This window comes from Alnus glutinosa, chromosome 14 (genome assembly GCF_958979055.1).
Source record: "Alnus glutinosa chromosome 14, dhAlnGlut1.1, whole genome shotgun sequence".
Taxonomy (NCBI): domain Eukaryota; kingdom Viridiplantae; phylum Streptophyta; class Magnoliopsida; order Fagales; family Betulaceae; genus Alnus; species Alnus glutinosa.
The window spans coordinates 24,234,359-24,260,330 of record NC_084899.1 but is presented as its reverse complement, the minus strand read 5'-3'; the positions used below and the strand labels follow the sequence as shown (position 1 = coordinate 24,260,330).

At 36.0% G+C, this 25,972-nt stretch overlaps 4 protein-coding genes across 5 annotated transcripts; 3 read left to right on the top strand and 1 right to left on the bottom strand.

Annotated features, from left to right (window-relative positions):
* The first annotated feature begins 2,055 nt into the window (after positions 1 to 2,055).
* On the top strand, positions 2,056 to 6,151 carry LOC133857053 (inorganic phosphate transporter 1-4). Its single transcript, XM_062292157.1, has 2 exons — positions 2,056 to 2,200; positions 4,323 to 6,151. Exon 2 carries the CDS (start codon positions 4,365 to 4,367, stop codon positions 5,988 to 5,990), a length of 1,626 nt encoding a protein of 541 aa, XP_062148141.1. The 5' UTR covers positions 2,056 to 2,200; positions 4,323 to 4,364; the 3' UTR covers positions 5,991 to 6,151.
* A 5,387-nt stretch (positions 6,152 to 11,538) lies between these two features.
* On the top strand, positions 11,539 to 13,248 carry LOC133856621 (probable inorganic phosphate transporter 1-7). Its single transcript, XM_062291677.1, has one exon. The coding sequence runs from the start codon at positions 11,572 to 11,574 to the stop codon at positions 13,123 to 13,125; it is 1,554 nt and encodes a 517-aa protein (XP_062147661.1). The 5' UTR covers positions 11,539 to 11,571; the 3' UTR covers positions 13,126 to 13,248.
* Positions 13,249 to 14,238: 990 nt separating this feature from the next.
* On the bottom strand, positions 14,239 to 17,650 carry LOC133856623 (actin-depolymerizing factor-like). Its single transcript, XM_062291681.1, has 3 exons — positions 17,406 to 17,650; positions 16,134 to 16,399; positions 14,239 to 14,768 (listed from the first exon to the last, which is right to left on the bottom strand). Exons 1-3 carry the CDS (start codon positions 17,427 to 17,429, stop codon positions 14,618 to 14,620), a joined length of 441 nt encoding a protein of 146 aa, XP_062147665.1. The 5' UTR covers positions 17,430 to 17,650; the 3' UTR covers positions 14,239 to 14,617.
* Positions 17,651 to 19,583: 1,933 nt separating this feature from the next.
* On the top strand, positions 19,584 to 25,121 carry LOC133856622 (uncharacterized). 2 transcript variants are annotated; one of them, XM_062291680.1, is made up of 7 exons: positions 19,584 to 19,733; positions 19,818 to 19,912; positions 22,086 to 22,186; positions 22,714 to 22,783; positions 23,880 to 23,907; positions 23,988 to 24,048; positions 24,782 to 25,121. In XM_062291680.1, exons 1-7 carry the CDS (start codon positions 19,721 to 19,723, stop codon positions 24,885 to 24,887), a joined length of 474 nt encoding a protein of 157 aa, XP_062147664.1. In that variant the 5' UTR covers positions 19,584 to 19,720; the 3' UTR covers positions 24,888 to 25,121. The 2 variants fall into 2 exon arrangements, with proteins under 2 accessions (XP_062147664.1, XP_062147663.1); XM_062291679.1 differs by having other exon boundaries at positions 19,608 to 19,736.
* The last annotated feature ends 851 nt before the right edge of the window (positions 25,122 to 25,972 follow it).

Sequence of the window (25,972 nt, the reverse complement as noted above, 5' to 3'; positions counted from 1 at the left end):
GTGCACGTACCCGCAACATACAATTTCACTCTGTAACGTGCGGTTCTGGGGTTAAAAATTCTCAACCTGCAAGGGTGCAGGACGGGGGCAAAAAGGGCAAAAATTAGCCCCGCCCCTCCCGTGCACACCCTAACTTTAGGTTTATTTGTTCATTACTCATACTTACTCTATAAATTGAGAGTACTGTAATATAGTTTAATATAGTGAATATACAATATGTAGTCCATACCTCTTTATCTAGTATCAAAGCTTTATATATGGTTTTCTACGGTGAGAACTTTTTTGATAACTGACCAACACAATAAGAAATTACTATTGGGTTGGAGTCATGAATCTAACTCATTTAATTAGATAAGTCAAGTTAAGATTAATTTATATAGTGTTATATCCATGATTCGACACGACCTGAATTCGATACACGACATTTATGGATAACAGTTTTTTACACGACTTATAAAACGGACACAAACTCAACACGAAATTAACATGTTAACATTAAAAAATCTAGCCCATTAACTTAAATATATTAAATTAAAATTAACATATATAAGTTTATACTCATATTTCAAAGCAACCCAAATTCAACGTGTGAATACAAAATGTGAACCTACCTATTCCTACATGTGCAGCAAGAGACGGACACAGTAGTGGCTATTCCGCGTGGCAGTATGCGCGCTATTGACTTGCGTGAATCAGTGAATGGACGCAATAATGCCCGTGTAGACTCCGGCTTTAGGAACACTAATTTTTACTTTTTTAGTACATACTTTTTGAAATAAGCTATATAATGCGGTAATTACTACGTCGACCATTAAAGAATTAAATTTGATTGTGAAAATCACTGTAACATGTCACATTAATTTGTAAATACACATAACATTTATCACGTCCAGGACAGATTTATTGCCTGCTGGTATAGGCCATACCCTCCTCAATTCATAATAAAATAAAATAAAATAAAATAAAGAAAGGTTAAAAATAAAAATTAACTTACCGGTTTCTACCAACAAAATTTTTTACCCACCTTTGCCCATAAAATTTTTTGGTTCTATTCTTATCACGTTATTTATTAAATAATTAAATTTGATTGTAATTAAAATGACATTAGCACGTCAATCACTCCGACGGCTTCGAGTCCAAAAATATTGCTAAATTTACTTTCAATATTACCTAAAAGTTGCCTTTTTATGCGAAACCATAAAAACTTGCCTAAGGGTGGGTATTGGAATCGTCCAAGCCTTTCTTATCGCACCATGAAAAACAAAAGAATAATAATAACAAATAAATTAACTACCAACGTTTCTTCTTACTAATTTGAAACTGTGATAAACACGCACACACAAAAAGGCAAATCGACATACCATACAAGGAAGACGTTATACGTTAGAGTGGCTCGTCCGGGTAGCGGAGGAAGAATCATCTCTGATGTTTAAGTTAATAGGCGAATAAAAAGGCAAATCGACGAAATGTGAATAAGAAAGGGAAGTCAAAGTTCACAGGGTTATTGCCTTTATTTATAGAATCGTCCTCCCCAGTCCCACATCCAATTGGTAAGACGGATATGCTAGGCGTTAGTATGGTAATTTGAGATAATTACTGATTTATTATGTGACAATTTAGCTCCAGGTGAGTGGAACTCCTGTACTACCTGTGGTGATAATAAATCATACCGTGTATACTGTATACTGTATATATGCGTACACAGCCAGCTCATGTGAGTCTGTACACTTCGTATATATCAAAATTAACACGCTTTGAAGTTTGACTTGTTTAAGAAAAAGGTACGTATGGACTATGGACGGAGGGAACAAAGACACCTATATATCTTAGCCCAGATTGATATTAATAAATAAATAAATAACTTTTAATTAATTAATCATGAAGAAAAACAAATAAACGTCCCGAACTTACCAAAACAAGCTAGAGCTAGGCCGCAAGAAGGAGCGGGGAAAAGCGGCGTCGTAAAGGCACTGGTGACTAGACCGAACAACAAAAAGTTAGGGAATATACCGGGGATATTTTGGGTCATAAAATTTTTCAGGGAGAATATAAAATACACCCTCGCCGGCTCTTATTTTCCCAACGAACGTGTTCGTTGATTTATCTCTTCTCTCTCTCTCTCTCTCTCTTTCTCTCTCTCTCGTTTTTACTGCTCCGGACTCCGAGGAAACACGTACAGGAGATCTCAAGCAGTCAGAAGGTCAGTAGTCTGGGAAATTTCTGTAGCGATCTAAACATGCATGTTTCTTAATTTCCTTTCTTGTATGATTTTGTTTCTTAGAGATTCTGCGAATTCTTGTATATATGCAGTGTTTGCATGTCACTGTATCCTTCTTCTCTATTTTGAATCGAATCTTGCATTAACCAATTAAATTAAACTACTTGAAAAATAGGATAGTAATAAAGAAATAATATTAAACAAAATATGACTTTGTCTTTTCAGAAAAAAATTATTCGTCCATGCAAAGAAGAGTTTCTTTTTACAATGGCGACAATTTAGAGCTTTTTATTTACCTGGGTTTTCCTTTTTTTTTTTTCTTTTTTTTTTTTCTTTTTTGGGTGTCTCCCATGTTACATTTAGAAGTGTGAGGTATGATTAAGACCCACGAAAAAAGAAAAGAAAAAGCGAGCTAGAATGTGTTTTCATATATAATATATTAATTATATAATATATATTGTCTCCGAATTAATCATTTCCCTGAATAAATTTCTCCTTTTCATTCCTCTCCGTTAACCTTTTAAACTATTTGCCTCCGGCTTTTGGGTTTCTGGGAATTTGCTAAAAATAGATCAGAAAATAATGAGAAATTGTAGAAATCTGTTATACCTTTCATCTTCATCTCTCTAGTCGATCTCTACGTACACAGCTAAGGATGACAGCCCCTTGTTTGGAAGCAATTTTGTTTTTGTTTTCAGTACAAATTCATATCCAAATTTAGGTTTTGGTTACATGAACAAACTCAAAGTTTCTTTTCCATGAAATCTGCACTCGGTTCAACAATCCCAGAACTTGAAACCCGCTTTGTAGCTTCTCAATCTTTCACCTATTTCCAATTTCATCAACAGGGGTATTGTTTGTAGAGTTTAATGTTCAAACTTTAAAATCTTTCCTTGAAATTTTTGATCCGTTTGCCAACAGAGTTGAATCAAAATTCTTCTCTATTCATCTCTACTTTTTTCAAAAATAAATTATATTTTATTTAACTTTTTCAAATTTTATCTCACAAAGTCAAACTTCGAAATTCGCGCAATGAATCAGAATTCTATTCTAAGTTCAAAAAATTCAATTCCCAAACGCACCTTTGAACAGGAATTAGCGTTTTTTTCTAAAATTCCTTTTACCCCTTTGAACAGGAATTAGCGTTTTTTTCTTCTTCTTCTTCTTCTTTTTCGTTCATGCTTCGATTGTATAATTTTATAATTTTGTTTGGTAGATTTCAAATAAACCTTCAAGTAATGGTTTTTGTTTAGTTCTTATATATATATATGTATGTGATTGTCATGAGAAACAGAGAGATTTCATAGGACTTTACCTTCGACTTTTCTCTTAATTTTCATGCAGTTCCCGATGTTTTGCTTTAACTTTTCGTATTCAAATAGAATTGGTGTAGTAAATTTATTGCTTAATCTTCTTCAGCTTTTCACATGCAACAACTGCAGCCACCCCCTGTTTTTTTCTTTTTAATAGAAACAGTTTAATGACATTTCCATATTATTTTTTAATTAAGAGGTCTTGGATTTAATATTTTTAGAAACTCGGGTATTGAATTTATCAAATTAAAAACTGAGATTTAAAACATAAAAGTTTCTCCAATATTTTCCAATATTTTATTTTGCTGAACGAAGCCCATGGCAGCAACTATTTGTTACCTACTGAACTTAATGACCCTTTAAATTTCCAAAAGAGACGGAAGAAAAAACGTGGAGCAGTTGTAGACCCACACCTCCTGTATTGACTAAAATCAACTTTCTCCTTGCCACAGAAGTCCAGTAAGGCATAATTTGTCCTTTCTTTTCACACTAGTCTAGACACATGGGCCACATGGCCATGAAGATTCATAGAATATTCTCTCTCTAGATGAGAACCAAAAAAGGTTTCTTTTTCATCATCATCATAATTGTAATATGATTTATATCTTGTTGACTTCAAATCAACGGCTATTTATTATTTATTCAATGCGCCCACCTACTATGGAACCTACCCTGGCTGGCTGGCTTACAATTTAGTACACCCATTTGCCTGAATTCTTGATATTATTTTAGAGATCTCATAGTTTGTTGATTATACACATGTACCAACTCTTCTTCAAATTAATTTGCAGAGTAAAGAAAGTTTGTGAGGAAGAGAGAGCAGAGAAAGAACCATGGCTAAGGAAAATTTACAGGTGCTAAATGCTCTGGATTTAGCAAAAACACAATGGTACCACTTTACTGCAATCATCATTGCTGGAATGGGGTTCTTCACTGATGCATATGATCTCTTCTGTATATCTCTTGTCACCAAATTGCTTGGCCGGATATATTACCATGTTGATGGGGCAGAAAAGCCCGGCACATTGCCTCCCAACGTGGCGGCTGCTGTTAATGGTGTAGCCTTCTGTGGAACTCTAGCCGGCCAGCTCTTTTTTGGGTGGCTTGGTGACAAGATGGGCCGGAAAAGAGTCTATGGTATGACTCTCATGCTCATGGTTATATGCTCAGTTGGTTCAGGCCTGTCCTTTGGCCACAGTGCTAAATCTGTCATGGCAACACTCTGCTTCTTCCGGTTCTGGCTCGGGTTCGGCATCGGTGGCGACTACCCGCTTTCTGCCACCATCATGTCCGAATATGCTAATAAGAAGACTCGTGGCGCCTTCATTGCTGCAGTCTTTGCTATGCAGGGTTTTGGAATTTTAGCAGGTGGTATATTTGCGATTATCATTTCATCCGCATTTAAGTCCAGGTTTGATGCTCCAACTTATGAGGAGAATGCGATTGCCTCAACTGTCCCACAAGCAGATTATGTTTGGAGGATTATTGTAATAGTGGGAGCAATCCCAGCTGCACTGACCTACTACTGGAGGATGAAGATGCCTGAAACTGCTCGTTACACTGCCCTTGTTGCCAAGAATGCAAAACAGGCTGCATCTGATATGTCAAAGGTTCTACAGGTTGACATTGAAGCAGAACCAAAGAAGGTTGAGCGGTTAACTCATCAAACAGGCAATGGATTTGGTTTGTTCTCTAGGGAGTTTCTTCGCCGCCATGGACTTCACTTGCTTGGAACAACAAGCACATGGTTCTTGCTTGACATTGCATTTTACAGCCAAAATCTATTCCAAAAGGACATCTTCAGTGCAATTGGATGGATTCCTCCAGCAAAGACCATGAATGCCATTGACGAGGTCTATAGAATTGCAAGGGCACAAACACTAATTGCCCTATGCAGCACTGTCCCTGGCTACTGGTTTACAGTGGCTTTCATTGACAGGATTGGAAGGTTTGCTATCCAACTGATGGGTTTCTTCTTCATGACAGTGTTTATGTTTGCCCTGGCTATTCCTTACAACCACTGGACTCATAAGGACAACCGCATTGGGTTTGTGGTCATGTATTCACTCACCTTCTTCTTTGCAAATTTCGGGCCTAACGCCACCACATTTGTTGTGCCGGCGGAGATTTTCCCGGCTAGGCTCCGGTCTACTTGCCACGGCATATCAGCAGCATCTGGAAAGCTTGGTGCTATAGTTGGTGCTTTTGGGTTTCTGTATTTGGCTCAAAACAAGGACAAGGCCAAGGCAGATGCAGGGTACCCTGCAGGAATTGGGGTGAAGAATTCTCTCCTTCTGTTGGGTGGAGTCAACTTCTTGGGGATTTTGTTTACTTTCTTGGTTCCCGAATCCAATGGAAAATCCTTGGAGGAGATGTCTAGGGAGAACGAAGATGAAGATGGAGAAGAGCTGGAGTTGGAGCCACCACCTGCTTCCAGCAGGACAGTTCCAGTTTATTAGATTCAGTTTGTGACACAGAATCCTTTCAGTTTGGCAAGAGAAGCTCAAAGATTGTATCATTTCCTTGTTCCTTTTTTTTTTGTTCCTAGCTTCTTGTAGTGGTTTGAGTTTCTGTTGTAATCTCTCGAAACATAGAAGAATTTCTTCGTTGTTTCTTGTCATTCCCTCCGTGTTGAAGTATAAGATAAAATAATGTAAAATAATATAAAATATTAGGGAAGAGAAATTGCAAAAGAACTGGGACAAAAATCAAATTTAGTCCTTACGTCTTCATGCGATTTCAATTTAACCCACGAGTTTCCAATTTTGATAATTAAATCCTGTTTTTCTTTGATTTCAAATAAGTCCCTCCATTAACCTACCGTCCAATTAATTAACGGTATGTCATAGTCAGACTCATTAATTAATTTCACATGACTCATTTGAATAGTCATTGGCATGTCATGTGTTAACTATACGTGTCACATAACATATATACTTTAACTTACAATTATACATAAAGAAAAAAAAGAAGAAAAATAAAGGTGACCGACCACCCCTAATTGGTGAGGGAAGGCTGCTCCTCCAATAGGGGTGGCCGGCTACCTCTTTTTTTAAAAACAAAAAATTAAATATTTATTTAGATTATATTTACAATTTAAAATAACTGCATCATATAGCAGGTATGATTGATACACTGCATATTAAACGCGAGCTATATAACATTAATTGATTAATCAGACGTATCATACCTTTAATTCATTGGACGATAGGGTACTTAATTGAACTCAGAGAAAAACCTAAACATCTAATTCTTGAAATCGAAATTAGTGCCCAAGAAAGAAGATTCAACCTCATAAGCATGCATACATTCATCATTATAGTGCCCAATATCGCTAGATCTTATTGAATTGAATAGATTGTATTATAATGTAGGTGTTTTTATAGAGAGCTAGTGGGCTGTGCTAGATAGGGAAAAATGGTAGATGAGATGCGTCAGACAAGGCAGGGAGATCCTGAGGATCTTGACACGTGATACAAGCAAATATTGAATGAAATCCCTGGGATTTGGGCTCTTCAAATTTTCTCTAAAGAAGTATTAATCTAGCCATTTTTTTAATTCACTAAATATTAAACTCTCTCTATATATATATATATATATATATATATATATATATGTTTTAACTAAATATTATTTTTTTTATTAGTGAAACTAATTATCATAATTTAATTTTTCATCCCAACTACAACTTTAATTCAAATCATAACTGTGCATAGAGAGGAAATAATATTAAAAAAAGAGTTACCTTTTGCCTTTTGAGCTCTTTACATTTAGAGAAGAATTTTGACCAATGTAAAATATTACATTGGCTAAAGAGTTTGTTATATGATTTTTTTTGTCAAATTTTAGAGTAAGCCGAATGTAGAGAGCCCACTAAAAATGCTCTAATAGGCTTAGACCAGATAGTGATTGACGGACCTGAGCCAAGAAGAGTATTTGAAGAAGAAAGAGAGAGAATAACACGATAATTTAAGGTGGTTCAATCTTATAGACTTAAATCCATCGTCATAACGCCGAATAAGGCTATGTATTGATCTTTATTGGCTCACCAAATTTTACTAATCAAAATAGTTGAAAACCACTTTTTTCTATTTTAACCATCCACTTTTTTAGAACACCTCCAGCAGCCTTACCATTTTAACTGTCCATTATCACTATTCGATTTAAATAATATTTTTTATAATGGAGGTTGTGTGTAATACATGAGAAATAAATAACAAAAAAAGGAAGAGAGAGAAAGTTTTAGTAGTTTTTTTTATTTATTTTGGTAAGTGAACATTGCTCACTATTGTTGGAAAGTACTGTTCACTCATCAAATTTTTTTACCAAATTGGTGAGATTGCTGAGGACTCATTTTAGACCATTTCAACAAATCGACTCACCAAAATAACCAAGAAACTATTTTGGTGAGTCTGAAATGGAGATATTCATAGACAAATGAGGTGTGCTAACCAAAGTAAGGTGATAGGTGAGGCGTGTTAGACAAGTGCCCGTTGATAAAATGATACTTTTTGGCTATTTTAGTGAGTCTGAAATGAGGATATTCATAGACAAATGAGGTGTGCTAAACAGAGAAAGGTGATAGGTGAGGCGTGTTAGACAAGTGCTCGTTGATACAATGATACTTATTATAGGCTCCATTTCTGATTAAACAACCTAGATAGGCTCGGTTAGAATATAGATCAACTAGAATTGAGGAAGCAACTATGATTTTTATCATCTAAACTCCTCTTGTGCGGCTTCCTACATACATACATGTGCTATTATGATCATACCCAAATAGGATAGTTACTGCTGTTCTCTCCCACCGGTCCTTTTGAAAAAAATAATAATAATGATAAATAAATAAATTTAATTAATTAATTTTTTGTTTTTTTTAAAAAAAAAAACACACTTTGATAGGAGAAGGAAGTGGAAGAAAACTGCTACTTCTAAGTCGGATTTCTATGTCTGTATTATTTTGCTGGTGTTTTGGGAGATTAATTAAATTAACGATTTAGTTGGTAGCTGGTGGCTACTATTCAAGCTGCTTAGAGAGCTCTTGTAAACGGAAGACTCGGGTTTGCTAACTCGTTTCAAGGAGGGATTTTTATTGTGTGATAGGACATAAAGGAAAAATGATTTTTTATTTTTTTATTTTTATTTTTTTTTTTGTGAGAAAAGTTGTTTTTTTCAATTATAATATAATAAATTTTTATATTAAGTATAGAATATTCAAAAATAATTCTTCTCCGTCTTTTGAGATGCAAAATTATTAATAAAATATTTGTATTCAATACTTGATTAGGGATGATGAAAAAAAAAGTGATTGTTTGAAATCTTTTTAAGGTTTTAAACGTTCTATATGTGTGAAAACATTCTCTTGCTTTTTTTTTTTTTTTTTTTTTTTTTTTTTTGGTAAAAGCATTTTTTTAGGGGCCTAAGGCGGTGGCTTACGTTGCCTATACTATTGAGCCGGCCATGCTTACCTCCCTTTTAACTATCAAGCATTTTTCAATATTTTACTAATTTCAAAAATTTATAATATGAGATTCTAATCTTTCGGCCTCTTTCGATTACCTTTCACCATTAAAATTTTCCGTTAAGTTTTAATGGTTGTTTGTTCTTTTTTTTTTTAAAAAAATAATAATAAGAAGAAAGCGGTATTTTGGTCATTTTTGTTTCTTCCATTAAGATTTAGCGGAAAATCCTAACGACTTAGGTAATAGAAAGGACCTTAAAGATTAAAAAAAAAAAAAAAAAAAAATTCCTAGAGAGCTCTCTCAACCGGCCCTAAAGAAAAGATCTCTCAGAAAATAGATTTGAGAGAAGGATGGAGCTTCTCTCCCTTTCCATTTCTACTCCCCGCTCCTACCATCTCCCTCCCATTTTGTTTTTGTTTTTTTTTTTTGTTTGCAGGTATTCTCCGACTAGATCAACAATTTTGATATCTCTGCTATGCATCCGTCCATCTACTTTCGTACTGTGTCGTTCATCTTCTCCATGGCCGTTTCTGTTGTTTGTTAGTTATGTTTTTGCTTTGAATAAGAGTTTTCTTCTTCAATCTTCATAGGTTTGCCCTGGCCTCACGAACAATCTATGAGATAAAGGTTAATCAAGTGTGAGGGGCTATTCCACACGGTCTGGATAATTCGGTGTGGGGAGAGTTTTATACTTTGTGATGTAAGAGCTTTATGCTCGTGATCTTTGATAAATGAAATACTCATATCTTTTGTACCAAAAAAAAAAAAAAAAAAAGAGAGAAATGAGCTAAAAGATTAAAATTTCACATCTCAAATTTTTATAATTTAGGGGAGGCATTGAAAAATGCTTACCAATTGAGGGGGGTAAGAGTTTCCCCCATTGTAAATGTGTGTTGTATGTGTTAAAAAAAAAAAAAAAAAAAAAGGAAGGAGAAATGAGCTAAAAGATTAAGATTTCACATCTCAAATTTTGATAGATTAGGGAAGACATTAAAAAATGGTTAGCAATTGAGGGGGTAAGAGTTTCCCCCATTGTAAATGTGTGTTGTATGTGCTAAAAAAATAAAAAAGGAGGTCATGCATATGTATTTCATGAAGATATTAAATAACTTTATTAGGTTAAGTAACTTTATTTCCTAATTTCTACCAACTAAACTTGTCCATAAATGTTAAATAGACAAAGTCCATCCACCCATTGAAATCAATAAGAGAGATAGTGAGATTAATTAAGAAAAAAATTAAAAAATTAAAAAACAAAAAAAAAAAAAAAGAGAAGAAGAAGAAGAAGAAGGAGGAGAAGGAGAGAGAGAGAGAGAGAGAGAGATTTGTTAGCAAAAGCTTTCAAAGCTTTAAATGGAAACTTCCGCAGGAAAATCCCATGGTTTATGCCGGTGAAGATTTAGTCCTAGCTCTCCGAAGACAAAAATAGGGTGACAGAGAGATAAGAGCGAAAATTGTGGGAATATGCGGGTTAAATATTCTGGTTTATTTAAGGATGTTTCATATTTTCAATCCATATAAATTCTCAACCCCACATACAGTTTTTTTTATGCTTCATTATATTCTCTGTCTCTCTCTCTCTCTCTCCCAATTACAACCTCAGGATTGGCAAATTCAGGTCGGTAAGTTACACACGAAGCTCCCATGCATATGTGTGTTATTTGAGTTTGTTTTTCACGTTAATTCCTATTAACTTTTGTATGAGACCCTTCATATTCCCCTATCTTCTATCCATCTTCCATTCATCTCTTTCTTCAATCACTGTTGGATTTGTAGGACCCATGCGTAAGGTTTACAGATCCAATGGTAAATTTGAAAAAGAAAAAATTGTGCATGGAAATGGATAGGAAATGAAAAAAATAGCATTTCTCTTATTTGAAAGTTATTTCAGTATCTTAGAAATTTTGAAGGTGCATTTTGACACTTCATAGTAATTTATTCTCACATGCTCCAAAATGTTCGATCTAGGTTGGAGCATGTGAAATCATATGGATTTTGGATGTATGTTAATTTAATAAATTGGGTTAGAATTTTTTTTTTTTTTTTTTTTTTTTCTATTTCTGTTTGGAAGAAAACTTTATCATTTTTATGACAGTTTCAACATGAACGTTTGCACATAAAATTAATAGGAAATGGGAAAAGCATGTGGAAAATTAGAAAAAGCTTTGGAAAGTTTGTAATTCCAATTTTTTATTTTTTTTTATCTTTTTCATCTGTCCAAAGTGCAAGGGTTATGAGAGAGGGCCCAAATAAGGCCCATTGCCCGAACAGGAAACTCACTGTCCAAGCAGGTTGCTCGGGCAGGAGAGCCTCCTGCTCGGGAAAAGAGCCCCTCTCAAAGGGGCCTACAATTTTTTCCACCCCTGCACTTTGGACGAAGAATTGTAGGGAATCCGAATCCGCGTTTATATGGTTGACACACATTTCTAATAAAAGATTCAAACTTTTTGGTCAAAAAAATGGTGAGAGTATGTGCCTAAACGCTAGCTCTTAACTCCCGCAGATAGCAGAGAAAAAAGAACTCATCCGTGAGAGAGAAAGACAAGAGACAGCAGCATTGTAATTGAGCTAGACACCCATGGCGAAGCAATTGGAGGTTTTGAATGCGCTTGATGTTGCCAAAACACAATGGTACCATTTCACCGCAATCATCATTGCCGGAATGGGCTTCTTCACGGATGCATATGATCTATTCTGCATATCCCTTGTCACCAAATTGCTCGGCCGCATATACTACCATGTTGAAGGTTCAGAAAAGCCCGGCACATTGCCTCCGAATGTTTCAGCTTCCGTCAATGGCGTGGCACTTTGTGGAACTCTGGCAGGGCAGCTCTTCTTTGGATGGCTTGGTGACAAGATGGGCAGAAAGCGAGTCTATGGCTTGACTCTCATGCTCATGTTTGTTTGCTCCGTTGCTTCTGGTCTTTCTTTCGGCCATAATCCAAAAGCTGTGATGAGCACGCTTTGCTTCTTTCGGTTCTGGCTCGGTTTTGGTATAGGCGGTGATTACCCTCTTTCTGCCACCATCATGTCTGAATATGCTAATAAGAAGACTCGGGGAGCCTTCATTGCTGCAGTGTTTGCCATGCAAGGCTTTGGGATTTTGGGTGGCGGTATATTTGCTATTGTCATGTCTTCCATATTCAAGGCAAGGTTTGATGCTCCTCCTTACCAAGTTGATCCAACAGCCTCCACTGTTCCAGAAGCAGATTATCTGTGGAGGATTATTCTAATGGTTGGTGCCCTTCCTGCTGTACTCACCTACTACTGGAGGATGAAGATGCCTGAAACTGCTCGTTACACTGCTCTTGTTGCCAAGAATGCAAAACAGGCGGCATCGGATATGTCAAAGGTTCTACAGGTTGACATTGAAGCAGAAGCACATATCTTTGAGAAGTCAACCAGTAGATTTGGTTTGTTCTCTGGGCAGTTTGTTCGTCGACATGGACTTCACTTGCTTGGAACAACAAGCACATGGTTCTTGCTGGACATTGCATTTTACAGCCAAAATCTATTCCAAAAGGACATCTTCAGTGCAATTGGATGGATTCCTCCAGCAAAGACCATGAATGCCGTTGAGGAGGTCTATAGAATTGCAAGGGCACAAACACTAATTGCCCTATGCAGCACTGTCCCTGGCTACTGGTTTACAGTGGCTCTCATTGACAGGATTGGAAGGTTTGCTATCCAACTGATGGGATTCTTCTTCATGACAGTGTTTATGTTTGCCTTGGCTTTTCCATACAACCACTGGACTCACAAGGATAACCGTATCGGGTTTGTGGTAATGTACTCACTTACCTTCTTCTTTGCGAATTTCGGGCCTAATGCCACCACATTTGTCGTGCCAGCGGAGATTTTCCCGGCTAGATTACGGTCTACTTGCCATGGCATATCTGCAGCATCAGGGAAGCTTGGAGCTATAGTGGGTGCATTTGGTTTCTTGTATTTGGCTCAGAACAAGGACCCGGCCAAGGCAGAAGCAGGGTACCCTGCAGGTATTGGGGTGAAGAATTCGCTCATTGTGTTGGGTGTAGTCAACCTCTTGGGGATGCTGTTTACTTTTCTAGTGCCTGAATCAAAGGGCAAATCATTGGAGGAGATGTCAGGTGAAAACGAAGAGGAAAATTGAGCAGGGACAGAACAAGAGCAGCCAGAAGTCATTTATGCTTGTCTAGAGCAGTTTTTTCTTACAATCATGTTGTAGTCACTTTATTAAAGAAACCTATTCTTTCTTTCATGTGTTGTGGTTTCCTATGGGTTAAAGTGTGATTCAATAATTAAATTTATCACTTTCTATCAGCTTAAGTTTCTGAGATAAATAGTTATTTAACACGGTATTAGAGCCAAAGACCCTAAGTTCGAACCTTAACTCCGTCAACTCACTTCCCATTTAATTAAAATATTTCAAGTATGGGGTTTCACCTATTAAAAGGGGGGAGTTTGAGCCCACACACGAGGAGTGTTAAAGTGCTAATTATGTGATTAAATTTATTTCTTTCTATCAACTTAAGCTTTTAAAATAAGTAGTTATTTAACACTATGAACAAAGCTGGTCGATAGCCATTAGATTGTAATATTTTGTTCATTGTGTTAATATTTCTCCGTTTTATTAGCTTCGCATCTTATTCTACTGCATCATTGGGGTTCTGAATCTCCCACCAGCTTTACAGGGAATTTGGAAAAACTTAATGGAAACATTTGGTTGAAAAATGCACATTACTGTCCAAGTTATGTCTGCAGCGGAGTGTACCACATCATGAGTAGATGGTTAGTTACTTAAAACACGCTATGTTAGTCGGTGTGAAACTATTACTCGACTGTCATATGCCACGCTGGAATGGCCGTGGTTCAATTGGTTGAAGAAGCAATAGAATAGTCATGCCACAAATCAACATATTTATTTTTTTCTTGAACTGAATCCCATGGAATCTAATAAATGCTTGATAATCAGTGTCTCGACTCTGCTCATAGTCAGCTAACTTAATGCTTCTTTGAGCAGTTTGGTAACAATGTTTGCCATTCAGCTCAAGTCTAAACTTGATTTTGTATCTAAGACGCTGCATTTTGCCTCCTTACCATAGATTTGAGACCAAGGGATGCCTAATCAATGTACATATACTAAGAGTTGAGTGTAATCAACTTCATGGCTATGATGTTTACTTATGAGGTGCCCGAATCAAAGGGAATATATCCATATGAGATGTATGCTGAAAACAAGGATGGAAATAGGAGAGTATTAGAATAAGATCAATTTGCTGTTTCACATACATCTCCTGTTCGAAATTTTGTTCTGATACACATTAGGAGTTTCAAAATATCCTCTTACACGAAATCCTTTCAAGGCCAATTATATATGATGGCTTATATCAATAGTTTCTAAATACCCCTTTACAAACTCATCTTCACCAGAGAATTGGCAATCAGAAAGGAGATTGACTTTCTCAGTTACAAGATAATATTAGCCTAAAACTTATGCACCTCACAGATGTCAGTTTATTCAAGGATTATGCAACACCATCTTGTGCCGGAAATGGGATCTGCTCAGGGATAACTAGTTCACAAGTTGGCAAAGGTTGCAGATCTTTTCCCATAGGAAGAAAACTTGGAACAGTGGAGACCATTCAATGTGCTCGGTCTTTAATCACTTCAAGATCCATCTCTGTGGGGTCAGTGGCCTGAATATCATAGTGGACACCATCCAGCTCCCGTCTAAACCTCTCTCTAGATGTGGCATAGAGCATCTTGGCACGGATTCGAGAGGATGAAGGAGACCTGATCCAGTGCCATGCAACAAATAATTAAGAATGAGAGCCTGATGGCAAAATTACTTGAATCATGACACTAAATGTTAAATGCCATTGTTGTAGGATATGCATATACATAATGAAAACTAGGACCAATGTTTGATACCATGCAACTGTCGGAGGCTTCAAAAAGCGTAGCCTTGTATCAATTAACATTCTTCCACCAACAAAAACAAGGTATAGAATTGATGGTTCAAACAAAAAATGTAAAGCTACGTTCAAAAGATGGTAGTATAAATGACAGAAACAAAAATGGGGGTAAAACGGTGGCAGCCATAGTCTTAGGCACAGTAGCATTCCTTTGACAAATCAAAACAAACATAAAAAACAGAACTGGGCTGTCAAGAATGAAACTCGGTTTTCTTAGCTTTCCTCTCAGCTGCTCAATAACAAAGGGAAAATATGGGCAACAATCCTAATAATAGCGAGAGTTCTAAAACTATTATGTTGAAGTTTTTAATTAAAATTCGATAGAAGTCTATAGAGCAACTACATAAATTGACATCAGGAAAAGATTGTAAAACCTAAAGGATGTTCTTTAAGGTCATAAATGCATACATAAAGCAACAGTATATGTTAAGAACACTGATCTTTGTTCATTAACTAAAACAATAAATATATATATATATCATTGATGGCCACATGCCCTGTGAGCCCATCATCTTCTCTGGTAGATATCAAATTACCGTGTCTAACTTTGAAGGTAGACTACAGTTAAGTGGAATTTCGGCAACTTCAGAAAGCACAGTCATCCATTAATAGATTTAATTCGATTATGCATAAATTTGGAGGACTTAGACAATGACCTTTTTTTATTTTTTTATAATGTAGCAGTCGGAAACGGGTATTCTATACAACAAAAGACTGCTAAAGCTGTTAAAGCATAGGCACGAGGAACTCCCATATATTACAATCATGTAGAAGAAAGAAAGACGGATGCTTGTAGCCAGGGACGGACCAGCATTGGAAAATACCATAGGTAAGTGTATGGGATAAGTTCAGATGAAGATAGCATGATATCAACAGAATAAACATGCTATAATTACCACAAAGACTAATCGTTTTTAACACGAAATTGTATCCAAAACGCTGAGCAAGTCATAAAAGAACTAACAAAATAAACTAAGAACACAATAGGTATTGACATAGGAAACATTAATTTTAAACTTCTCATTTTTTTTTTTCCTGATAAAACATACATGAAAGAAATTTATGATGATAATTGCCAGGTCACAAGGATGAACTAAGTGCTTATTTATTGGTTACCTTCCTGTTGAGGAACCGATAATACCAGTCAAAGCGAAATACTTAGGGATCATAAGTGAAAGCTTACCATGCAATGAAGAATATCTTGCTCTTTTGACAGTTATCAGAAGTCACAAAATCATAATCATATACAGCATATCGGCAATCATTCTCAGGCAAAGCTGCAGTGAAATCATCATAGCTCTCAGCCGGACCACCCGTCTTCTCAACCACGACCTCCCTTTTACTCTCATCAACCTTAAAAATCACATAACGGTGAACCTTCTTCCTCTTCAATTCCAAAAAAGTGTTTTTGGTGTGATCAGCACCACCCATGCCGCACGAAGCATTTGGCTGGAAACCAAATCGAATTGCATAACAAAATTGTTCCATCTAAAATTTCAAATTTTTTCAAAATAACATGCATAATAGTAATAATAGGCTATTGATTCCTTTCAATTTAATAAGATGCTCATCAAGAACTTGTCATAGATGATCGAAAATTGTGTTCCCAAGTTACGCAATTTGGACTAGATATTTTCTGATATAGCAGATCTAATGATGAATACTGTTAGACGGATAAGATCATATCTAAACATGGTAGTCGCTAGTCATATTATACCACAATTAAATACTGCAAATAAAATCCTGCTACAATGGCTCTGTTAATGTAAACAAATCATGTTCTTTACGAGTAGCTACCGGAGTCGCAGCCAAGATCATGCACTGCTTGGAACTTAGATTCATAAACAGAATTCAGTTTCTTCATAGGTAGGGGGCATGATTAAATATTTAGATTCGTGCTCAATTGTAAATAGAACATTTAAAATGATGGATTTCCACTCCTTGATTCACTAAACAATATAATTGTCTAACTAGTTTCAAGACAATTACTTTAAAAGTAATCAATTCAATCCCCATTAGCGAACAGATATGTAAGCTCTATCTGCCGGTTGAGGAACTCTAAGGTATTAACTTTATCTACGAACAAATAATTTAGAGAAAAAATTATTTAAAAATCCTCCACCAAAAGAAAAAAGAATCAATTTTTTCTCTTTTCCTGAACTTCATCAGCAGCAAAATGAACTTTTAAGCAAGTGATCTAAATTTTCATCCAAGCTGATAGTGAAAAAATCATCAATGATCACAACAGAAGAAAACCCATGTTCAAATTAAAATACATATATGCTTGACAGATAAATTCATAATATTATTCACAGTGGTTTGGAGTAATTAGCTGCACTGCTAAGAAACAAAATCAAAATCCATCAAAAAAAAAATCAAAATCAAAATCAAAATCAACTTATAGCGCTAATCGAGCTCCATTAAAGCCAACAGATAGAGAGAAAGAGAGAGATACCCGGCTGATCCATCTGAAAGACATGGTAGCCAAAATCGTATATCTGAGACAAGGGAAGATGAAGATGAAGAAGAAGAAGAAGAAGAAGAGAAAGCTAAAGTGGTGGCTGAGTTTTGGACGGAAAGGTAGAGTATTATTATGGGAAAGACAAAAATGACCGACACGGAAGAGTTGAGAAAAAAGAAAAGAAGAAGAAATAAACAAACAAAATGGGAATAATAATGTCAAACAACCAGAGGGAACTGCACCTTCCTCTCTCTTTTCTTTTCCAAAGATTTTTGGACTTTTCTGAGGAGATTTGAGGGTTGGGTGCCTCCACTCTATCTTACACTCGGATAAAAGAATAGTCCATGGATACTATAATAGAATATGTGCAAGGGCCCATCATGAAGGGCAATTTGTTACATGAATTTGGCTTAAGTGTAGTAAAAAAAATAAAAAAATTAATATTTCAAGTTTTTCATGAAAATGAGATGTAGTAGAAGTAAATATGAATCGTTAAAAAAATTATAGGAGACTGTAATTTTTTTACAACACCTAAACTAAATTCGTGTAGATATAAGTGTTCAAATAATTTAAGCAGATATTTAAGTTCCTGTTTGAATAAGATGGGACTAGTACCCCCCTTACATGAACTGCCCATTGCATATGGACAGCTTTCATTGCACATGATATGGATAGCTCTAAATGGAAGGCAATAGGGATTTTTTTTTATCCTTAGCAAGTTAATAGGGATCTAAATTGTGAAGGATATGGTCCTTAATCCCCATTGTGTATTTTCTTTGTGGGTTTTGGCTTAGGTTAAGAATAGGGTTAGAATGAATTAGTCTTTTGTTCTTATCTTCTGATAAGATTAGTATATATGGTGACAACTGTATAGTGCTTTGAAATAAATTGTTGTGGTCACCGTCTATGGTCATTATTATTACCTGTTTAGAAGCTTCTTGAGTAATTTCTAACATGGCATTGAGTTGGCAATAATTCAAAGGGATATGATGGGTTGCCACCCGAAGATAAAATTATTGGCACAATTATTAACTTTTTTTATTTTTATTTTACTAAACAAAAAATCATAAAATCTTGTAAATGGGTTGGGTCTGATTTTGTGTTTTTTATTTTTTTTAAAAAAAAAAGAAAAAAAAGTCAATAGTTATGGGGTGGCAAAATATCATTTCTCATAATTCAAATAATGGGGTTGAGTTGGTTTAAGAATTAATGTAAGGTTGATTGATTGAAAAAATAGGAATGAGTAAACAAACTTTTGTTATTTTGAATTTGAGTTTATAAATATTTCCATATTTGTGGTTTCTAAAAAGGAAACATGAATTATTGAAAAACTTCTCTAATTTAGTATTCTACTTATAGGATCCATCATGATTAATATAAAGAGTATTTTTTGGAAAGGGATTAGGATGTTATAGATTTTATAGGATGATTCTATTATAAAATTCTTAAAATCCTTATCATTAAATTTAAATCAACGGTTTAATTTAGTATTAATGATTAGAATTTCAAAAATTCAATAGTAGAGTTATGTAAAATCCTTCATTTATAGGATTTAGTTATCTTTTATTTATCCGATCAAACTTATAAAAATTAAAAATAGATAATGAATTTTGATAAGCTTCAAATTAAAGAAAGTTGAACTAATCATAAAAGAAGGCCCTTTGCGTAGTATAGACGCTGCCTTCATTGCCTTGCCTTTTCTTTTCTTTTCTTTCGTTGACCGGGAAAAGTATCGTTTAGAATATGGAGCGTTGATTTTGAGGACCGGTGGGACCGCGAATCTGTTCCTCTATCTGCATGTATACGTGTAAGTGGGCACTAAATCACCTTTTAGATGTAGGCAGATCACGATCGATGTGACCCCCAAACGAATCCCTACCGTCGAAATGAAAAGGGCCCCACCCATCTCTTTTGGTAATCCGATTGAAAAGCTAGTGGGGTCCCACGTCGCACGTGCTCAAGCATCGCACTTCAACGTTATCAGTCGCCGCGTACCAGTTGTCTTATATCGTAACTGCTATTGCCAAGGCAAGCCTTCTAGAGAAGGACAACGCAAATGGATTGGGAAGCCGACGACGTCGTTTACAAGCTACATGATCCGGCCCAAGTTTCTTCGTTGGGCTTGGGAGAGGCCCAGGCAATTTACACTGACATGGCGGGGTATGAATGGAGAGTGTACATGATTAGCAGTTGCAAACAACCGTAGAGAAGTAATCCCGCTTTATCCCCAAAACCTCTCTCTCGTGCCCTAGCGGAGAACTCCTTTTTCACCGATTAGGGTTTTTCTCTGTCAATTTTTTCGCGCGAAAATGGAATCTGAAGGTAGTCGTTGGATTTTTTGGTGGATTTGAATTTGAATTTCGAAAAAGATTGAACTTTTTTTTAACGTATTTTCGAATTTTTCAGGGCAAAAAGGCTCATCGAACCCATCGGCAATGCTCGCTTCTCTCCTCAGTAGGAGAGCCAAGCTTCACGACGAGCTCCGACACATTGAAAAGCAGGTTTTTTGTTTTTCTTTTTGGTATTTTGGAGTTGTGATTCATACTCTGTTTGGTTTCCGGGAAAATGGAGGAAAAGTCATTAATGCACAATAATGTATTCGCTTTCCAAGTTGTTTCTTGACGATCAATAATTAAAAGTTTTTTTTATTTTTTTTTTATTTTATATACATATATAATTTCTTATCCGACTGGAAATTGTTTCTTGACGATCAAGATTTTGATTTTGTTTGAGAATTTGATCTAAAAATTTATTAATTAGTATTTTTTGGTGCTGTAGATAACAATCTAATTGACATTGTGGATATTTGAGAAAATGTGAAAGGCCAGAATAAAATGGGTGCTTCCTGTAAACATATGTGGAAACGCATTCCATGTTCAAAGTAAACTAGATGTTGCATATGATTTTTGCCTTTAAAGTAATCATTAGCTACTTGAGAGTAGGAAATTGGCATCTAAGTATATGTGTCATAATTACATAGTAGCAGTATAATTTGTTGGCATCAGGTTTATCATTCAGTTTCATTTTGGGGTGTGTTTAATTAAGCACTCAAAAGGGTTATGTGTGGCTGAACCTTTACATGGTTGTGCCATTAACTCTGGCTCAGAATTATGATCTTCCTTTCTTTTTCTCTCTTCTCCTTTTTATTAGTTCCACAAAGACATTACAAATATGAGAATGCAGTTTTCTTTTATTTGTTTAAATTTTCAATAAACTAGGAGTTTTTTTTAATAAGTAATCGAAATTTCATTAAAGAGCGAAAAAGCGCAACCCTAGTACAAATGAAGTATACAAGAGAGACAACTAGCTAGAAAGGGAAAAAAAAAAATCAAGAAAAGCATGGAAATCAAGCTTATTAGGAAAGTTTAAAGCACCTGTTCAAAGGTAAAGAGTATTGAAAAAGTAAGACTTTAGTCCTACCATCCTTCTCTCGCAATCTACAAAACTTTTACCATTATTTTCCCTCAAAAGACACCACAAAAGACAAGACGACCCCATCTTCCACACAAGCTTTACCGCACGCCTAGGTATAACCTAAGATAACCCAAAAAAACCAAGCAAAGAACACTACTCTTAAGGGCACCTTACTCCACCCAATACTCTTCCAAGGAAAGGGAGAACCATCACGAGGGACAAAGACATTTTAGAACGATCTAACGTTGAACATGCCTTTCTTGGAGGAGGCTCAACAAAGTTTGTCTGCACCTCCTCGACCCAATATAAAGGAGTACAACAAATTAAAAAACGTAGCAAAGATATCCACCTCCTAATCTTGACCCGCTATGGTAAAGCTTATGTTTCATTGATGGGAGTGACTAGAAATCTCCAAAGATCAGCCACAGAAGCATCCTTAATGCAAGCAATACCAAACAAATTCAGAAACGGCTCCTTGAGGGTCCGATCCCCACACCACTGGTTATGTCAAAATCTAATCTTGGAATCGCCCCCCACCTCAAATCTGGTATGACTAAAGAACTCCCCCCAACCCCTCATGATATTTTTCCACAACCCCACCCATACGACCCATGAACCTCATTAGAACACCACTCACCCCACAAGCTGCCATATTTAGACTCCATAACAATTCTCCACAAATACTCTCTCTCAAGCATATAGTATTAGCCACTTCCCCAAAAGAGCACGGTTGAATAATAATAAGTTTCGGACCCCTAAATCTTCCTAAAAAATTAGAGAACAAACTTTGGACCAGGTCACCAAGTAAAATTTGAATTCTTCACCTAGCCCACCCCATAAAAAATTCCGTTGCAACTTCTCTATATGATTGGCAGCACTTGCAAGGAGAGGGAAAAGAGACATGAAGTACATAGACAAATTGGAAGGGTGCTCTTGATCAAGGCAGTCTTTCCACCCATAGACAAGTACATCATCTTCCAACTAGCCAAACGGTGCTCAATCTTCTCAATAACACTATCCCAAATAGATTTGGCCTTAAAAGAGGCTCCCAATGGAATACCAAGGTACTTCAAAGGCAAAGAAGAAACCTCGCATCCCAAAATACCTACCAAACCATCAACAATATTGATATTGCCCACATGAACCAATTCCGACTTAGGAGGTATGCATATTTGAAGCCACTAATGTATATAATACAAAAATTGTTTTCTTCATTAACAGAAGGCTCTACTAGAGCCTAATAGTTTGCTCTAATTCCAGGTATATGATATGGAGACAGGTTATCTACAGGATCCAAGCCAATGTGGCAATGTGTTGAAAGGTTTTGAGGGGTTCCTATCTTCATCTAAGAGCACTGCCCTGTATGAAGTGGCTAAGATATTCTTCTCCTTATATTTTTCCTCCTATAATTACGCAATCCTTTTCTTTCATTGTTCTTGACATGTGTAGTTTTGCTTCTCGTGAATGTTAGTTGAGATTGTATATGTGCTAAATTCCAAATCCATGATGATTAGACTACGTTATATCTGAAATCTACTTTAGAAGTATCCTATCCATTTAGTGTTTATGCTTGAACAAATTTCTTGTTTGATTAATTTTCTCCTCATGTTGCTTCCTTTTTGGTTGATACCGTGTCTGAAATACTTCCAATCCATATGTTGCAATATGGTGAAGTTCATATTATTATAGTATTTTAGATAAAACCCCAAGAATTGGTAAATGGTTAGATATTTTTGGCTCTGGCTAATAGTAAGTAAGACACATACGTTGATGTTTGCTGCTTGTGTACATATATTGCATTAAAGTGCAGAAAGATTTTCCAGATTAGGTGGATTACTGTTCATGTGATATCAATGACATGTAACTTCTTGAAAACTTGTGGTTGCAGGTTGAAGCGGTCCAGGAAGTTTCAGCCTGAAGATAGGCTCTTTTCATTATCTTCAGTCACCTCACCAGCAGTATGTATTTTGAATCTTAATTGTCCCGTAGTGGCACTTCATCTAGTACTAAATATTTTTTGTGCTACTTTCCTGTCTTTCTCGAAGAAGTGGTCATAGGATCTGTGCAAGATAAAGTGATCTGTGCCTTCACTTTTCTGTAAATTCTAGCTCAAAGTCTGTGCTCATTTGATGGTTAACATTTTACTTGTGTCATGTTACTGCCAAAGCATCTGCACTGTTGATCAGCGGTTTCTTTATAACTTGCATATGAAGCATATGTGCTTATAATTCAGGTTTAACTGATAAAGATATTATTACATAAACAAGGTGCAGTTCACCTTTTATTTTTTTACATTTTTTTAGTACTCTTTTCAATAACTAAAGAACTCCTAGTTAGTCCCTCTTCAAGATCTGAATTTAGAGCCAAGAACCAAAAAAATGAAAAACAAAGAGTTGAGAAATAAGAATATGGTGGTGTATGTGATGCTTCCTATTGACATTCGGTGTTATTAGGGACAATTATGTCTTTTCTTTGGGGGGGGTGGGGGGTAGACAGTAAAGTTTTATTCCTTTCTGAATCTGATTCATGACAGTAAAGTTTTAATGATATTTCTCTTACTTATCAAAAAAAAATTATGACACAATTCTGTATTTGACCAAAATTAGTTTTAGGCCTTTTTCGTATAAATATTTTGGGATGATTGCTTTGTTAAAAGTGCTAATATGTTTTCCACCACAAAATATATAACAAATTAAAGTCTGAGTAAACCGGCAAATTTCTTTAGGAAGATGAGAAAGGTTTAGTACTCAGTGAAAGAGATATCTATATATCATTTGTAACAGCACAGTGTACCTTATTTTTGATTTTGTCTGAGAGGAAAAAGAATAGTGTCATATACTGTGCTTTATCAACTCTTTAACTCTTCGTCAATTGTGTTTTCCCTTTCTTCTCCTTTTCCCAATCTTTTCTAATAGCAGGTTTCTTGGACTATAAAATAGTTGATCCTTTTGCTAGACTTTCTTTTATCAATATGGTAATGGTTTCTTGTCCACAGATAGGCTATTTAATTCATTTCTAACATGTTTTGTGTATGTCTCTTCCACTGTTTGTCAGGCGGAAGAGCTTGCGACTGGACGAGATGGTGAGCTTCTATAAGCAAACATATTGACAGCTTTCCTTCACTAAATTTTTATGTTTTTCCTTTCTTTGTGTTCATCATAGATGGGAGATCAGACTTTGGTCCTGGTCGATCCAAGGGTGGAACCATATACGCAAATGGGCAGTAAGTACTCCTCTAGTTTGTCTTCGGTAGTATTATTTTACAGATATTACCCAAGCTCCAAAATGATTAAGGCTCCTGCTAACAGGCGCCCTTAGGGCATAGGTTAAGGAGCATATAATGCTCCATTAATAACTGCAATGCATGAGTTTTAGAAGGAAGAATTTGATCTGTTATTGGGACCCATCAGCACATGCAAAAATTCACGGTGGTTGGGTGTGTTTTTATGATACTTGTGCGTATAATTTGACTTTTTCTTTTTTCTGAAAATGATAAAAAAAAGTTCTGCATTTGGAGAGTATTAAACGTTCCTTAACCTATGCCTTTAGGACAGTTGTTAGCAACAGCTTTATTAATAATTGGAAATTGCCTCATACCCCACTCAGTTTTGGCCGTGTGACAGTATAAGGATCTGAGTTTTGACCATGTAACAAATAGGTCATTTGTCAATTTTTTTTGTCTCATTTTTTACTGTGGAAGTGTCGGTTGGCATATTCTCCACATACGACTAATGACATTGTGCCACATGTATTAACAGAAAAATTGACGCAATGATCTATTTGTCACACGACCAAAACTTAGATCCTTTAATGTTAAAATTAGAAACCCAGGTCCTTATCTATCATCATGTCAAAGGGGGGGTTTGGGGCAATTTCCCTTCATACTTTCAAAAGAAAAATATTCACCATTGATGCTTTATAACTCTCGGCCACATTATGTAAAAATTACGTCACAGAGGAAAACCAAAGAAGGGAAGACCTGGGCAAAGGGATGCGAAGAGATTTAAGTCTTCAGCTGACCCGGATTTTGATTATGACGATGATCCTGATGTGACACTGTAAATTTGCCTCTGCCCTGAATGAAATGTCATCAGCCTTGTGTGCAAGCTTTGCAAGATCTTCGAGCCAACAACAGCCGGCTTTTGTTTTTGTGATCCTGTAAATGGCAGAAGTTCTTAGGCAAAGAAAGCACGTTTTTTTATCTTTGTAGTTCATTAACATTATGTGAGACTTAGAAGTGTAAGATGGTTGTTTTTGCATATAATTTAATGTTTATATATTTACCCTTTTTTATTATTATTATTAGCAAGGCGACTGAAATATTACTATATTCGTTTGAGTGATGGTGGAAGCTGTCATTCCAATTTCCTTTACACCATTACGAGAAACTTGAATTACCTGATTATCCACTTGACCTCAATCACATTTTACCATCCAGGTTTACCTGTGCTGCTTAATTTGAATTGTTACAACCCATTTGTCATTACCATTATGTATGAAGTTGACCTAAGTGATGTATCCAATTGACTCGAATGGAGGTCAATCATCTAGCTAGGGCTGTGAATGACCCAAGCTTAAGTGAGTAGTGCTTGTTCGAGCTCGGCTTGTTTTAAGTTGTGCTCGAGCTTGTGACGAGCTAATCTTGCCAAGGGGTAAACTTTGTGCGAGCTCGCATATTAGATATGCCTCTAATGAAATTCCAACTGAAGAAGACACACAAAAGCTTGCATATCAGAGGAAGCAAAGGAACAAGACTTTTGGGTGTGAAACGATTTTTCTAAAGTGAAGGTAAGTGGTGTTACAAAGCACCAATGTGAGCTCGCACAAGGTTTATCCCTTGGCGAGCCGAGTACAACTTAAATGAGTCAAGCTCGAGCAATCATTACTCGCTTAAGCTCGATTCGTTTACAGCCCTAAAAGAAGATTGAAAGGTAATATCAAAATAGGAAAATGCTATACTCACACCCAAATTCACACAACATTTTTTTACAACCTGATGTGGAATTTCCACATCAGACGTTTTTTTTTTCTTTTTCTCTCTCTCTCTCTCTCTCTCTCTCTCTCTCTCTCTCTCTCTTCTTCTTCTTTTCTCTTCCGGTCGGCAACTGAAAACGGAGACGGTGACTGTGACGGAGAGAGCCGGAGCT

What these genes read in the sequence shown, in the direction of transcription:
- LOC133856622 (XM_062291679.1), top strand. An exon ending in CTTCAGTCACCTCACCAGCA is followed by an intron (nt 22,784 to 23,879) that starts GTATGTATTTTG and finishes ACTGTTTGTCAG; the next exon opens with GCGGAAGAGCTTGCGACTGG. An exon ending in GCTTGCGACTGGACGAGATG is followed by an intron (nt 23,908 to 23,987) that starts GTGAGCTTCTAT and finishes TGTTCATCATAG; the next exon opens with ATGGGAGATCAGACTTTGGT.
- LOC133857053 (XM_062292157.1), top strand. Translation starts at nt 4,365, where the DNA reads ATGGCTAAGGAAAATTTACAGGTGCTAAATGCTCTGGATTTAGCAAAA.
- LOC133856623 (XM_062291681.1), bottom strand. Translation starts at nt 17,429, where the DNA reads ATGTCTTTCAGATGGATCAGCCGG. An exon ending in CTTTCAGATGGATCAGCCGG is followed by an intron (nt 16,400 to 17,405) that starts GTATCTCTCTCT and finishes TTTGGTTTCCAG; the next exon opens with CCAAATGCTTCGTGCGGCAT. An exon ending in AAGATATTCTTCATTGCATG is followed by an intron (nt 14,769 to 16,133) that starts GTAAGCTTTCAC and finishes GCACTGGATCAG; the next exon opens with GTCTCCTTCATCCTCTCGAA.
- LOC133856621 (XM_062291677.1), top strand. Translation starts at nt 11,572, where the DNA reads ATGGCGAAGCAATTGGAGGTTTTGAATGCGCTTGATGTTGCCAAAACA.